Source organism: Monodon monoceros, unplaced genomic scaffold (genome assembly GCF_005190385.1).
Source record: "Monodon monoceros isolate NGI ecotype Baffin Bay Population unplaced genomic scaffold, NGI_Narwhal_1 Super_Scaffold_6, whole genome shotgun sequence".
In the NCBI taxonomy this organism is placed as follows: domain Eukaryota; kingdom Metazoa; phylum Chordata; class Mammalia; order Artiodactyla; family Monodontidae; genus Monodon; species Monodon monoceros.
The window spans coordinates 64,904,173-64,919,653 of record NW_021703783.1 but is presented as its reverse complement, the minus strand read 5'-3'; the positions used below and the strand labels follow the sequence as shown (position 1 = coordinate 64,919,653).

General features: G+C 36.7%; 1 protein-coding gene across 5 annotated transcripts in view; it reads right to left on the bottom strand.

The window, feature by feature from the left end:
• The window catches only part of TMTC2 (transmembrane and tetratricopeptide repeat containing 2), an 842,237-nt gene that overhangs the window by 519,654 nt on the left and 307,102 nt on the right, over positions 1 to 15,481 (bottom strand). For all 5 annotated transcript variants that reach the window (XR_003791067.1, XR_003791066.1, XR_003791068.1 and 2 more), the window contains one exon: positions 9,789 to 9,870. Coding sequence is in view for 2 of the 5 variants with exons in the window: in XM_029204988.1 (XP_029060821.1) it covers positions 9,789 to 9,870 (82 nt within the window). In the remaining 3 variants the exon portion in view is untranslated. The remainder of the gene's footprint in view (positions 1 to 9,788; positions 9,871 to 15,481) is intronic.

The window sequence follows — 15,481 nt, the reverse complement described above, 5'->3', positions numbered from 1 at the left end:
GGGAAATCTGCAACCCAGAAGAGGGCCCTCACCGGACCATGCTGGCACCCTGATCTCAGAATTCCAGCTTCCAGAACTGTGAGAAATAAATTTCTGTTGTTTATAAGCCACTCAGTCTGTGGTATTTTGTTACAGCAGCCTGAATGGACTAAGACAGTGAGTCAGACCTATGTCATTTTGGAATCTCAGAAGTATGGTATTATGAGCATCTTCCATATGGGGAAATGGGAGCGCGGAGAGGTAAAGACATTTGCTTACAGCTGTACTACTAACAAGTGGCCATTTGTATGACAATGGTGCCAGGCTGCGTGATGCCTGATTGCTATCACCATAATGAGTTGGTTTTTATTTTTTTAATTTATTTTTATTTTTACTATTTTTGCGGTACGCAGGCCTCTCACTGTTGTGGCCTCTCCCGTTGCGGAGCACAGGCTCCAGACGCGCAGGCTCACCGGCCATGGCTCACGGGCCCAGCCGCTCCGCGGCATGTGGGATCTTCCCGGACCGGGCCACGAACCCGTGTCCCCTGCATCGGCAGGCAGACTCTCAACCACTGTGCCACCAGGGAAGCCCTGAGTTGGTTTTTAAATGTGTTTTATGAAAAATGCTTACAAGGCTCAAGTATACACTGCATAGGGGTTATAGATTGATATACTATGTACTTAATATATTAAGAGTTTTAGTTGTACTGTGAAAACTAAAATTTTACATAAAGTGTTTATATTTTAAGTAGTATTTTACACTATACTTTCTATAAAAGGTTATTGGAAATGAAATTTAAAAGGCCAATAAGTAGTAGATTCAAAATAATAAATATTATATGTACACAAAATTCTTACTTATTCTCCTTCCTCAAAAGAAAATTCAGATAGAACCAAGAATGGAATAGTCATCGTAAATGCATGAATCCCATAAAGACTTCTCCCTCTTATTTTCAAGTCTTTTATGGCTTCAGAATAAAAAGGTAAAAAACAACAGAAGAACAAAGACCACCTCATCATTCACTGAAGCTTGGACCTTAAATGAGTTGTCCATGTTTGACAAGATAAATAGAAATAGTCTTCTACCTCTAAATGTCCCGAATGATAATAAAAGGTGAGTGATTCCCAACTTTCAGTGTATTTGATACATATTGTATCATCCACCAATAAAGCATCCATGGATGTAAAATATCTGTGTTCATCTCTTACACTGACATAGAGTTGATGACAGTGCAACACAGCAGTCAGGAGTATTCTGGTTCAAATGCTGCCTCTATACTAAGTGGCATTGAAATCTTAGATAATCTACCCTACAGCTTGATGACCTCACCTTCCTCATTGTAAAATGGAGACAGGTAACGTCATCACCTGGCTTTCGTGGGGATCAAATGCGAATTTCTCAGGACACAAAAGCACTTAGTAAATGTTTGTACTGCTATTATATTTGATGAATTCATCATGGAAATACAGTATTTAATAGAGAATTCAGACAAGATGCCTTGCTCTACTTTTTATTCCTTTCTCACTTAATTTTTATCTTAAGTTTTACATGTTGAGTTCTGTTACCTAATTTTTGGATAATTATTTGGTTACTATAATAATTTTCCTATCTTTTCTACAGACTATCTGAGCAATAGATTAAGATGCTTGTACTTTCACATTTTGCTAGAGAATTTAGTCCTTCCAAAACTAATATGCTTATTAAAGAAAACATAAAATAGAAAACATTAAGCCTGTCCCCCCCCAAAAAAAAAATTGACTGTAAAAGTCCAAAAAGCTAAAATATCCATTCTTAACACTGTTTACTTGTTTTACTTTGCTTTTTTAATGATATAGCTATTTTGTATAATTTAATCATTCTTCATGTACCATAACATAGATAGTTGCCTCTGTTATTGTTATTCTTTATAAATTTAACCTAGGGTTTATAATATTTCCTCAAAAGGGGATAACCATAATTTATTTAATTATTTTCCTTTTTGGGGCATTTAGATGCTTTTTAAATTTTTGCCTCTAATAAATAGCAATGCTACTATCTTTGCTGGTAAACATAGAAAAACATTATATTTTCTTAAGATATATTACCAAGAGAAGAATTACTGAGAATAAGTGCTAGAGCAGCTAAAAAGAATTCATTGAATTCTTTACTTGAATTTGAATTTCTTTGATTTCTAATGAAATTGTATGTTTACCTATCTTTTAAAAGCTATTATATTTCTTCTTTTGAGAATTGTTTGTTCATAACCCTTGGTCTTTGTATTCGATTTTCCTCATAGTTTTATAGAGTTTCTCATGTCTTAAGTAGCCTGATCTTTTAGCTTTTACTTTTAAGGAAATTATTTCCTATCACTTTACTATTTGCCCTTTAACTACATCCCTTTTTTGAAACAAATTAATCATTTAATTTTCCCTTCATTTTTGGCTTGTAAGCTTAGCTAATCCCTTCCCTATTTCTTCCCATTTTACTCATGGGAAAGTTTTAACTCTAAACGTCTCTGGAAAGTATCTCATATAAAATACACACAGGTAGGAAGATTAAATTAAATTACTAAACGCATTGTTATAAGAGGGAATTTAAAAATAAAAAATCCTAGGCAAAAAGTGAAATAGTTTGGAACAACATTTAGAAAAATCCAATTCTAATTATAGACCTGTAAATTGCCTGTACTGTCCTTGGAGCAGTAAAAGCACACAGAGCACTGATATTTTAGCAAAATGTTTTCGTCCTAAGCATTGAATATAACTGGAATCTCAATGTAATTTTTGCAAAGGCCAAAAATATATTTTCATTTTTAATCAAGGAAATACCACTATTTAGGTCATTATTTAATTTTTAAAATTACTCTTACAATTTCTGAAGTGATTAAAAATGAAATGTTACAACCAACCTCAGTTCACTGCCATATTCTATTTTAATTACAAACAATAAAAACCATAGGTCTCTCACCAATTCAACCCATTACATAGCTTTCAAGCTGCTTCTTTTAGTGTTCACTGGTGAAAAGTCAAACCCAATATTTTAACAATTTTCTCCAGTAACTACTTTTTAAAATGAAATTTAATATATATAAACCATGCTGGAGAAAAACAGACTACAACATTAACAGAAAGTTCTGGACTTAAAAAGTTGAAAGAGCTGGATTTTCAAGTTCTTCTCCCACTACAGACATATGTTGAAAATTTCTGATCTGGAGAGTCACTTGGAAATTCTGAACTTCTATTATCTTAGTCAAATGTATTGGGATCCATTCCTACCTCACAGGGGTTAGATAATGACCAAAGAAGATCAGGGTCCGAAAACACTGGGTTAGATCATAAATTGTTTGATAAATGTAGTAAGAAGTTTTCAGGATTCTAATCTTGTTGATAGTAATGCCTCTAAAAAAATAATAAAGATAATTATAGTTTAAAAAAGTCCACACTTCTCTGTGGGCCCAAGATGAAAAATGATCAGTTCTCATAATTTGGATTTCCTCAATTTGGATGTACATTCTATGTATCTTCTCTTAGCATCTAACTATGGTCCTAGTTCTGTCCTTGAACTATTCCCCAGACACATGCCGTGCCTTCTGCCTCAAGCATTTTCTCTGCTTTAATGTTCTTTATTGCATCCCCTCAGTTCTACACTTTTGTTTGGAGAACTCCTACTCATCATTTAAATAAAGCTTACATGCACCAGGCACGGCTCTTCTGCACCCCAGGCACCCGGGTCAAGGCCCCTTAGTTGATACTGTGTCTCCTTTTAAAAACTAATTGTAATTGTAATTAAATCATTATTTTTATAATTTGTGCCTCCCTCTTCAGTTTGCAGTCTACATTGGAGCCTGTCTTGTTCCCTGTGGAACTGAGCAGAATCCTGTGGCTCCCCACCCCAATTCCCACCCAAGTACAAAGGTCCCTCCATGTCCCCTGACTCTTGTTTGTAGAAAAGCTGAAGTTTCCCAAGCCTCCCTGAGTCACAAAAGAGCAGACTCAAGTAGTTAATGATAAGGACAAGAGCGTCACAGAATCTTTCAGTGTCTGATGCACATTCCTGAGTTTTTTTACAGATACTGTAATTACTACCAGAGGGGAAAAAGCTAACTGCATGATGACCAGATTGTAGCCATGACACGAGCTGCTCCATCTTGAGCAGTACTGAATCTACTGGTAGCACAATTCCAAGAACTGGCCTCAAGTGAATGGGATTAACACTGTTGCTCATAATAATCTATATCTTTGTCGGCACCAAAATAATTGTAGCTTGCTGTGTCCATATATGTAAGCAGGCAACTAAAATTGTCAGCAAAGAGATGCTACAGAGCCATGTCAACATCTTCTACTCTGAGAATATGGTGCCCTATGTCAGCATGAAGAAGTTATAGAAGATGGACCTTCATCCCTAATCCCACAGAAATGGAATGATGTCTGACAAATGGGGATTTGTAAGAGCTCTTTTGCCCCTTTCTTGTTTGTCTATTTCTGTTCCCCTTAAACCTTAATTATAGAAATGAGATCACTAGGTAACATTTAACCTAACTCCTGACTTATGCTCTACTGAATGTGCACAATACCTAGCCTAACCTGTTGATTCTTTCTCTAAATTAAAAGAAGTAGGAATGAACAATTAAGTAGTTAAAGAATGACTAGCTTTCCACCCCCAGCAGCTCCCTTAGCAATCCTGCAGGCAGTCCACATGGGCAAGATAACATCTGAAGAAAGATCATGAGGAGTCAGCCAGCCTGCCTAAAATGGAAAACGATGCAGAGCTTGACCTCCTGTCTTGATGATTCACTGAGATTTTTACCTTTAAAAACTGGCATGGCTGAGCAGAATCTTCAGAGTTAGTTTCGGGACATGAGTCCACCTTCTCCCCAGATTGCCGGCCTTCTGATTAAATCAACTCTTCCTTTCTACCAATACTTGCCTCTTGAGTATTGGCTTTTGAGCAGCGAGCAGCTGGACCTGAGTTTGGTACACTTACATCTAGTATAGTGCTTGCTAAATATTGAACTGGAGGAAGAAGATCAGGACTTGTCACTATTGTTGGAAATGAACATCACCCAGAGAGAGGATCAATAATGAAGAAAAAGACAATAAAGTCTTTGCTCTTAGAAACTATGGTTAAGAGGTAGATGGGAAAAGAAGAACCGTCCAACATCTACATAAAAGAGTACTTCTTCTCATTACCATTTGTCACAACCTGCTCCCTTTTAACTTTTTATGCTTTGGTGCTTAATATCTAATGACTTTCCATCTGCCCCAGATTTAAGCATAGTAGGTACCTTATAACAAATATGTATTGGTTTTAGTTGTTTCAGTCTATATCAAATTTACTACTATGCATATAAAGAAACGATTTATAATATATTCTTTCTGAAAAAATGTTTTTTCCAGTAACTCTTTAAAAAACAAACGAAGGGGCTTCCCTGGTGGCGCAGTGGTTGAGTGTTCGCCTGCCGATGCAGGGGACGCGGGTTCGTGCCCCGGTCCGGGATGATCCCACATGCCACGGAGCGGCTGGGCCCGTGAGCCATGGCTGCTGAGCCTGTGCGTCCGGAGCCTGTGCTCCACAACGGGGGAGGCCGCAACAGTGCGAGGCCCGCGTACCGCAAAAAACAAAAAAAACAAAACAACAACAACAAAAAAAACCAAAGGAAGACAAAGAGACAAGGAGGGACTTGTCTTGACTTTCATTCTTTTGGCAGAAGCTTTCTACTGGAGCCAAAAGGAAATTCCTGGAGAATCCCTTGAATAACAGGCCCACATGAGACATCAGGGCACCAAATGTTCACCTTTGACATTTATAAATTAAATTCTGTAAAGACTAGACATGATTTGTTTTTTATGGACATGGGAGTACACTGTAAGCTTGATGAGATATGAATACAACATTATACTATTATGGATAAAATAGTTTGAAACCTATTTTTTATACATTCCTTAAAATTTCTGATGAAAGACCAGTGAGAAATTAAGTATATATTAGACACAACATGAAATATGAGTTGGAAAACATTATGGAAGCCCACATCAACCCTTTCACTTTAGAGATGGGGAATCTTAATCCCAGAGACCATAGGTACCACAGAGGCCTACATTTAACAAACTTATTAAACCAGTTTTAAAAACCTGCCTCGCTTTCTTTCTTGCAAGGCAACATGAAGAAAAAAAGGCAATCTCTAATGCAATCCCTTCTCCCAAGACATAAAACTAGTGGATTCAAAACAAAAATAACTAATAGTACTTTTAAATACTGCCTTCTAATTGCCATTGCAGCCAGTATAAATTCCTGTAATTTCCTGTCTATTCCCAACTGAATGGCATATTCCAAGTCACTTTTATCATTAACAAGCAAATGAAAAGCACACCATCACCCAGCAGAGTGAATTTCCCATAGAACAAAACTCACTGACTCTGGCATTTTCACTGGCATTTGCAAAAACATGAAAAAAAAAAAAAGACTCAAAACAACATTTACCATTTCATTTACATTACATAAACATTCATTTAACATTAACATTTCATTTAAACATTTATTTTTAAGCTGAAGAAGTGTTATTATTCATTCAATCCATGGGCATAAATACCCTAAGAATATCCATAACCAGTAAGCTGGAGAAGAACTGATATGAAAATCATAGTATGCATCTTCTTGGACAAAGAGTAAGACAAATTCTAACGGAACAAACTTTCAGTCAGTTTTGGAACCTCCATCCAATTCTAAAATTAAGAATATATCGAGTTCAACATTTATTGCACATTACTGTGACGTGGCAATATGCTAGATATTGATGGTGCAAAAATGGAAAATAGGTCCTCCCTATTAATTACCTTAGAATTTTCTAAGGAAGGTAAGTGTATAATTTCAATTTAAATATTTGCATTCCCACAACACTCCCCGGCCTAAGCCACCACCATTTTCTTGCCTGTGAGACAGCAATAGGGTTCCCCTCGCTCTACTCTGACCTTTCTCTCATCTTGTCTTGCCACATGGTCCCTTCCATTGCTCTTAAAATAAAATGCAAACTTCTTAGCTTGGTTACAAAGGCCCCTGGGCTCTAGCCCTGCCTCCTCTCCAAGCTCATCTCCTCCCACTTTCCCATCAGGTTTAATATGCTCCAGTCACATTAGCCTCTTTCTTTGCTGTGAACACAAGCTTGTTCTTGCCTGCGGCCTTTGAACTTTCTGTTTCTTTTGTCTGAAATGCTCTTATCTGGCTCTTCAAAGAGTTGGCATAAGCTAAGATTTCATATATCACCTCCTCAAAGATGCTTAACCTGACTATTTGGTTTCAAGAAGTACCCTACTGCCCACCACATCACCTTCTAAAAATGACATCATCCTATTTATTGCCTACATAGCACAGACTCACTTTCTGAAAAGAGAACAGTGCTTTGCATCTTATACATATTAAAATTAATAAAAACCCTTCCTTAAGAATTTTAAGCTAAGTCATGATTTATATGAATTTGACATTCTAAAACTGCACAGAAGGGCTGACTGATCAACAATATCTATCTACCTACCCAGCCACCTATCTACCTACTTGTCTGTCTATCTACAGTGTTGTGAAAGAAATGGAATATATATTACAGAAGAAAAAGCAATGATGGTCATCAAGGGACCCAAAATTTAGTTACTTACAGCTAACTTGGGCAAATCAACTTTATCTCTCCTGGTTTCAATCTACTTATTTGTACAACAGGGGTTATATTAGATAATTTTAAAAGAACTTTTCAGTTCTAAATTTTAGTCATTTGAAGCAGACTTTTTCCAAATAAAAATCATTAATATTCCTTTAAATGTACATTTTTAAATAACCTGAGGACAGTGAGGTAGGAATATGAGGCCCTCAGCTATGGGCTTCCTGTCTATTTGTAGGTTATTTTGCCTTAACTACTACTTTTTGATGCCTCATCTTCAGTCCTTTCCATTTCCTATTCCAGAGTGGGGAAAAAAATATTGAAACTATTTCATAAAAATATATTGAATTATGAACTCATTCCTCCCTTGGAAAATAAATGTACTTCTAATAATAGTTATATGCCAAAAAATTAAAATAACCCCGAGTACTAAGAAGAATCAGTTTTACACATGCATCTACAGAACATCTATCACTGTTTTCCAAATAACATACAAAATAAAGAATTTGTTTCACTTTCTGTTAAAACTAAATCCCAAAATTTCTCATTGGAGTAATAGTCCCTATTACTACCACTGGAAAAAAAATTATTTTCAGGAGAATACTGTAATATAAAAAACAATAATAAATAAAAAGATAGAAGTGGGTAAAGATAGACAAGTCAGAATAATAAATAAGGGGGCTAACTCTTAAAATTAATAAATAGTGACTTTTTTCAGTGGCATTTCAGATGAAGCAATGATGAAGTTTAAAGGAATTGAATGTGAAAAATCTAAAGCATATAATAAAATTATGGGAAACAAGCTTAGAAGATGCAGTAGGTAGGATTAGTTTGAGGTACAGAAAATGCAAGCAGCAAGACAGGGTAAAAAAAATCCTATTTCATAAAATGACAAGAGGTCCTTTAGCACTCATAGAAAATAATCAGGGAATTACTTTAGCTCAGTAGGGGCACCCAAAATAATATGCATGAGAAAATCCTAATTTAAAATATTTCATATAAGAAAATCTGAAGAAGTAAACTAAATTCTGCAGCAAACTTAAATTAGTTGACTACTATTTTAACATGGTAATAAAACTGCATTGTGAAACAAAATCAGGAGTGGTGATGCAATAAGTTGTGTGAAATTACATGCTGTGTTATGCTGGAAAGATAAAGTATCACAACCCTAGGTTTATAAACATATACACACAATATAAACAAATGGACCGGTGGTTGGTTAAGTGTATCCTCCATTTTTTTATTTCCATTTTCCACACTCATAGCCTGTCAACTGATCTATTTTTACTAGTTGGGAAATGGAAGAAGAAATTTAATATTATACAAGCATATTAGCTTTATTTTCCCAAGGTTTTTCATTTTCATCCATCTTTAAGTTTACTACTTGATAAAACAAACACATCAAAGACAACCGTGGTCAAAAATTTGTTTTTATTTTCCAAGGGATCAGCAAAAGTGAATGTTTTTAGGCTCCTTGAAAGCCAGTTCAAATGAAAATATGGTAGAAATCAGCACATCTTACCCGACACCAAACCAGCTATATACTTAGCCTCACTGAACACATGACTCACTACTAATGACAGCATGGAGTGTGACAGAGTTGTTATGTAACTTCATTCCAGACTGATTAAGATAAACCGAGTGAGAGACACATCCTTTACAGCCTTTACAGTTTTTATCCTTGACCCCAATCTCAGGCGTTTAGAGAACAGGCTGGGGTAACTCCATATCTTCCAGAAAGCAAGGCCCTGAGGCCAAAATGTAAGCCTCTAAGACTTCAAAATGATACATTCAGTGAGCAATACATTAACATTTAGAATGAAAAGAGAGCTAATATTTTAATTATATACCACGCATCAGGCAAGGAGCAAGATGATTTTCTGACGAGACCTCATTTAAACTCCAAACTGAACTTGGAAAACAAAAAACAAAAAAACCCCACAACTGTGAAAATACCTTGCCCCACTGAAGTCCTATGAAAATTACTAAAAGTAACCATAAGGCATAGCCCTTGTTAACGTGACTGCTTTGAACAAGAAGGCAAGACTATAGCATGAGGCTACATCTACAACAGCAAAGTCAATGTCCTCTCAAAATGTTCTTTGCCAGCACAACCTAAATCTCGTATCAACATTCATTGTAAACGTGGGGGACATGGGAAAAAAAACTATCAACCACTCACCATAATGCATGTAACAGTTTCCTTTGGTGGGGTCCAGCTCAATAGCCTTCAAGAAGAATTTTTCAGCCTCACTCTTACGACCCTTGAAAAACAGAGAAAATGGATGATTCAGCAGCGGATCATGAGGGATTCTTCACCTCCTGGGCCCAAAGGAAGTAGACTAATGTCTACTTAGTAATCATCATCAAAAAACAGTGTTGTGTTTTTATCTAAACGAGGATGATCAAAGAGAATATGTTGAGAGAGAAGACTGAGGTCAGAATCCTGGGAAACATCAAGATTAGAAGAGACAGTGAGAGTGAGTTCATTAAAGACGTCAAAGAGGAGAGACCAGGAGAGCAAGAGAAAAAAGGGAAAAAATGGTTTCACGGAAACCAAAAGGATAAGAGAGTTTTCAGGAATGGTGGGAAACATATTTTCATTTTCTATTTTATTTTCTCCCTTTGATCTGTTTCTCTTCATTCATTCATTCATTCTTCCTTATAAGGAATGATGACTATTTTAGCTTTGAGATGGTTTTGCCTTAATGTTCACTTTATTTCTTTATTTTTTTTTAATGTTCACTTTATATAGGAAGAAATTAAGTCACAATTTGTTGACTCTCAAGCAACTACTGCTTATCCTTGCTGCTGTCATTCAGGACTACAATACTGCTAAATCAGGATTTAATCTAAAGCTAGATCCTCTCCCTAGCTACAGTTTTAAGTAAACATTACCGTAATTCTCAGAAAAAAAATAAGCAAAAAGTAGGGGCAAAGGCTTATATGCAATAAACTGATTTTTCATGAAATAATATCATAATCCAGGCAGATTCTAAAACTAGACATTCTTTGCTGTGCTATAGCTTCTGCACCAAAATTGACTCCAGAGTAACAAAAAGGGGTGACTCAAGGTAGGAGAACAACCCAAAGAAGACCTTTCCTAAAACAGTTCTGTCTTGTCCTGCAAGGTTAAAATGAACATCTATGTTAACTGGGTGGAAGCAAGGCACAGGGTGGTATTCAGAAGCTGTGGGTCTAGAGTAAAGAGAAACAATCTTATCTGTCTGTTCCTTCTAATTTAAATGCTATCTACCACATAAACTTCAGGTGATGTTTTTCTTTCCCCTTCACATATATTTTTTAAATCACTTTTAAGGAGATAATTCTTCCAAAGATAGAGGTGTATGGTTAAGCTAATATTCTACATTTCATGCAACTTTGACTCATTTCTCCATGACTTCTCCTTTCTATTCGTTCATTTAAAAAATTCATTCTGTTGCCCTCTTTCATTTTACTAATGCTACTCTAGTCAATAGCTCCTCTTTAGTTCACAAGGCTTGTCAAATTTCCAATAATTAAAAATCAAAAATCTCTTGCGATATTTCTCACCGCACTTTAAGTTCAAAGGAAAGCACAGGCAAAATACTTGCCACACATTTCACACGTTGATGAAGTTAGTAAGAATTAGCAAGACTCTTACCCAGTTAGGATTCTCTAAATGATCATGCAGTTAAGAGCACAGATGCCAGGAGGCTGAGCAGCTCTCACACTTATGTAGCTATGTGAACCTTGGAGAATAATTTCATCTCCTAGTTATAATTTTCTCTGTTACAAAAAAGAGGGCAGGTGGAGAACAGAGGATTTTTAGGGCAATGAAACTATTCTGCATGATACTGTAATGGCAGATACATGTCATTATACATTTTTCAAAACCCATAGAATATACAACACAAAGAGTGAACCCTTATGTAAACTATGGCCTTTAATTAATAATAATGTGTCAGTATTGGCTTATTAATTGTAACATGTACAACATGAGCTCAAGTTGATACAACCAGAGAAGCTGTAACAGGAGGGTGGGAGAGTATATGCCATTTCTGTACCTTCTGCTCAATATCTTTTTTGTAAACCTAAAACTGCTCTAAAAATAAAGTCTATTATTTTTTAATGAGGATAATAAAATCTATTTCATAAGATTACTGAATTATCTGAAAGGACACACATGAAGTGGCTATTATAGTACATAGGCATATTCTGAGTTTATAATAAATGTTAACTATTATTTATATGTATATATATATATACATACATATGTATATATATATATACATACATATGTGTATATATATATATATATACACACACATATATAGTATGCAATAGAATGCAGAGTTCTGAATGACAAAGAATATGTTTTATTATATACACAGCCTCAAAACACATGGTTAGCCTTTAAATCACCACTGGAAAATAATGTACAAAGAACTTGCAGAAGATGATAAAAGAAAGATGCAAAATGAAAACTATCATTGGTAAAGAGTCTGCACAAATGTTATATGCAAAAATATAAAAGGGTCTATGAACTTACTTCCACTTAAGTTTTAAGGACAGAAGAGAAGAAAGTGGCTCATTTGTCAATGTCTCAGTAAACAGCGTAGTAAAATTCTTATGTGCAGTCCACTGGCAAAGCAATAGTATATAGCTTTAAAAAATAGATCAGGGCTTCCCTGGTGGCGCAGTGGTTGAGAGTCCGCTTGCCGATGCAGGGGACACGGGTTCGGCCCCGGTCCGGGAAGATCCCACATGCCGCGGAGCGGCTGGGCCCGTGAGCCATGGCCACTGAGCCTGCGCGTCTGGAGCCTGTGCTCCGCAACGGGAGAGGCCACAACAGTGAGAGGCCCGCGTATCACAAAAAAAAAAAAATCACAACTCCAAGGCCAGTAGTCTCAGGTTACTCAAATGAACCAGGTTATTAAAGACAATGAGTCCCACCACCTCCTAGATACAAAACAAATACATCAAAGGCCAGAACATTCTTTTTTGGGGGAAGTATCAAACCATCATGCAAAGACCCATTTTTCTACTTTGACCACTATTTGGTCAAGTGCCAAATTATGAGGAAAATAAAATTCTCAGGACACTATATAAAATTAATTCAAGCAGATGCATAAGCCAACCAAACACACACATCACTGGGTCCTAGGAAGGGTGGTAAGGAGGTCACACTATGTTTAATCAGGTTTACTCTTTTTACTATTATTGTTATAGAGGGGTAGGTAGCAGTTAAGAAAGTGGAGAAGAAGAAAAACATCATGTCTCAGCAGGTTTTTCCTGGAGTCTTTTAGATTAAGTCAGCGTTTTCTACAAGCAAGCATTATGGAGTAGCCTCTGGTTATATGAACTTCTCACATCAAGCATTGTTATTCATTTTGTATATTGGTTGGGATGTTTGGACACAAGTGGTGGTTGAGAAAACCAAGAAAAAGGGACTGTGGTCAGCTGTGACAAATAAGGGAAATGTGAGTGGAGAGGCTCGGTTTCCACTGCCAGGTCTATGACTTACTTGCGTGTTCACTTGTTTTTGTAGGGTAAAAAACTTGTATCGGATGCCTTGCGCTGTTCTAAGTACTGGGGATATAACCATATAACTGAACAACACAGACTGCTCACTTGCAAGTGCTACTTGCAGGAGGCACATAGCAAACGAATAACCCAATAGGCAAGGGGATCAGTCATAAGAGCACTGAGGGCTAACAATGAATTTCTCCAATTCTCATTGAGAGAACCGGGCTAGAGCCAGACTAGCCTGTGTTTGAATCTTGCTGCCTCTACTTATTTAGCTGTGTGACTCTGTCTCTTTTTCTTCATTTGGAAAAATGAACATCATACCAATTTTGAGGGGTTGCTAAAATCATAAGTCAAAGGGAAATAACTAGCTTCGGACCTGGCATAGAGAGCTCTGACATTCTTTGATTTTTCTTCCATCTATCTCCTCAAAAAAATTTTATTCTTTCCACCTTGAATGCCACTGTCTGGCTCCCAACTACCAAAATTCAAAAATCCTTTGCAGAATTTTATGTCATGGTAGAAACTAAATTTCACGATTTTCCTATAAAATGTCTCTCATTCGCAATACTTCCCCCTCCCCCAATAAAAGGCTCTTCCGGCTCACATCTTTTTTTTTAAATTTTTTTTTAAAAATAAATTTATTTATTTATTTTTGGGTCTTCGTGGCTGCATGCAGGCCTTCTTTAGTTGTGCTGAGGGGGGCTACTCTGTTGCAGTGCAGGGGCTTCTCATTGCGGTGGCTTCTCTTGTTGAGGAGCACTGGCTCTAGGTACCCAGGCTTCAGTAGTTGTGGCACACAGGCTCAGTAGTTGTGGCTCGTGGGCTCTAGAGTGCAGGCTCAGTAGCTGTGGCGCACGGGCTTAGTTGCTCCGCAGCGTGTGGGATCTTCCTGGACCAGGGCTCGAACCCGTGTCCCCTGCATTGGCAGGCGGATTCTTAACCTCTGCACCACCAGGGAAGCCTCCGGCTCACATCTTGAATGCTACAATAGATTTCGGATTTCCTGACTCACTGAACTTCATTTTACCAGCTTAATAATACTTAAAGCAGAACTGTTTTCATGTCATGCCATTGCTCAAAAATATTTTAATAGCACCCTGTTTCCACTCATTTTATTTACTAATAACCAGTCTAATTTTCAAAATATTTCACAATCTAGTTCAAATCTTCTTGGATAAATTCCTGTACCTTATCAGGCCAATTTCCTTATGTACCTTAACTGTAGCTCCTATGTTCTTCCTTAATTATTTCGTCTGGTCTGTAATGTTATTCTTTCTTTTCATTCATTCATATATATTTTATGCTTCAAGCCTTGGTTGAAATCCCACTTTTTTATAAAGCCCTCTGTGATGGCTCCACCTCCCAGTAATTTCCCTTTTCTTTTAATTGTGCTTATATGATTATTTTTTTAGAGTCATTACTATCACACTGGAGTCACACAACTTGAACCCTAAAATACCAGACCAAGGGCTTTCATTATAAACTAAGGTGGTTGGCAAGCAGAACTTCAAATTTGCAAACTGTAATTCTCGGAAAGTATTTACAGTTTGTATATAACAATTTGGTGTATTCACGCAGGAGTCAGTTAAAACAGCAAAAACCCAGTATGTGGAAGCAAAGAGCAACTGACAGTGGAAAAGATTAGAAAGTCAATATCAAACAGACCTACAGGAATACTTGGCAAATACTTTAGAAATTTTACCATCAGAACTTTGAACAATTCTAGATTAGACATTCTCTGCAGTTAGCATATTAGTGCTGATATGAAGGATTAACTGGTTGGATCTGAAGCAGCATAGATGACTATGGGATGAAGTGAAAGAGCTAGAAAGATGAGAAAAGAGGAGAACTGAATGGAACCAGTGCAGAGACATATTCCCGGCAAGGGCTGCATGAGTAACTAGGGGGTTAGGGATTTGAGATTATCAATATACTTATCCTTATATTTGTATAATATTTGTAGCACTCTACTGAATATTAAAAACAGATTCAAGATTAATATCATTTAAACTCATGAAAAAAAGCATCCTCAATCAGGACTAGGCTTGGTCAGGTCCTCTTCCGACTGGCAGCAATAAAACATACACATGTAAGATAAATATTCAGTAAAGTTCAGATAGCCTGTTCCACAGCATAAGATTAGTTTTCAGCACATTTATTTTGTTTTCTAATTAAACTGGATGCTACTGTCCCTGTTCAGAAAGAGGTGCCCACCTGAGCGGGTATACAAGGCAAACAGTTTCTCTTCTGAGGGCTGATCAATGTTTTTTCCAACTACAAAGTGAAGAAATATAAAAATAGATACTTATATATTTATACACACACACACACACACACACACACACACACACACACACACACACA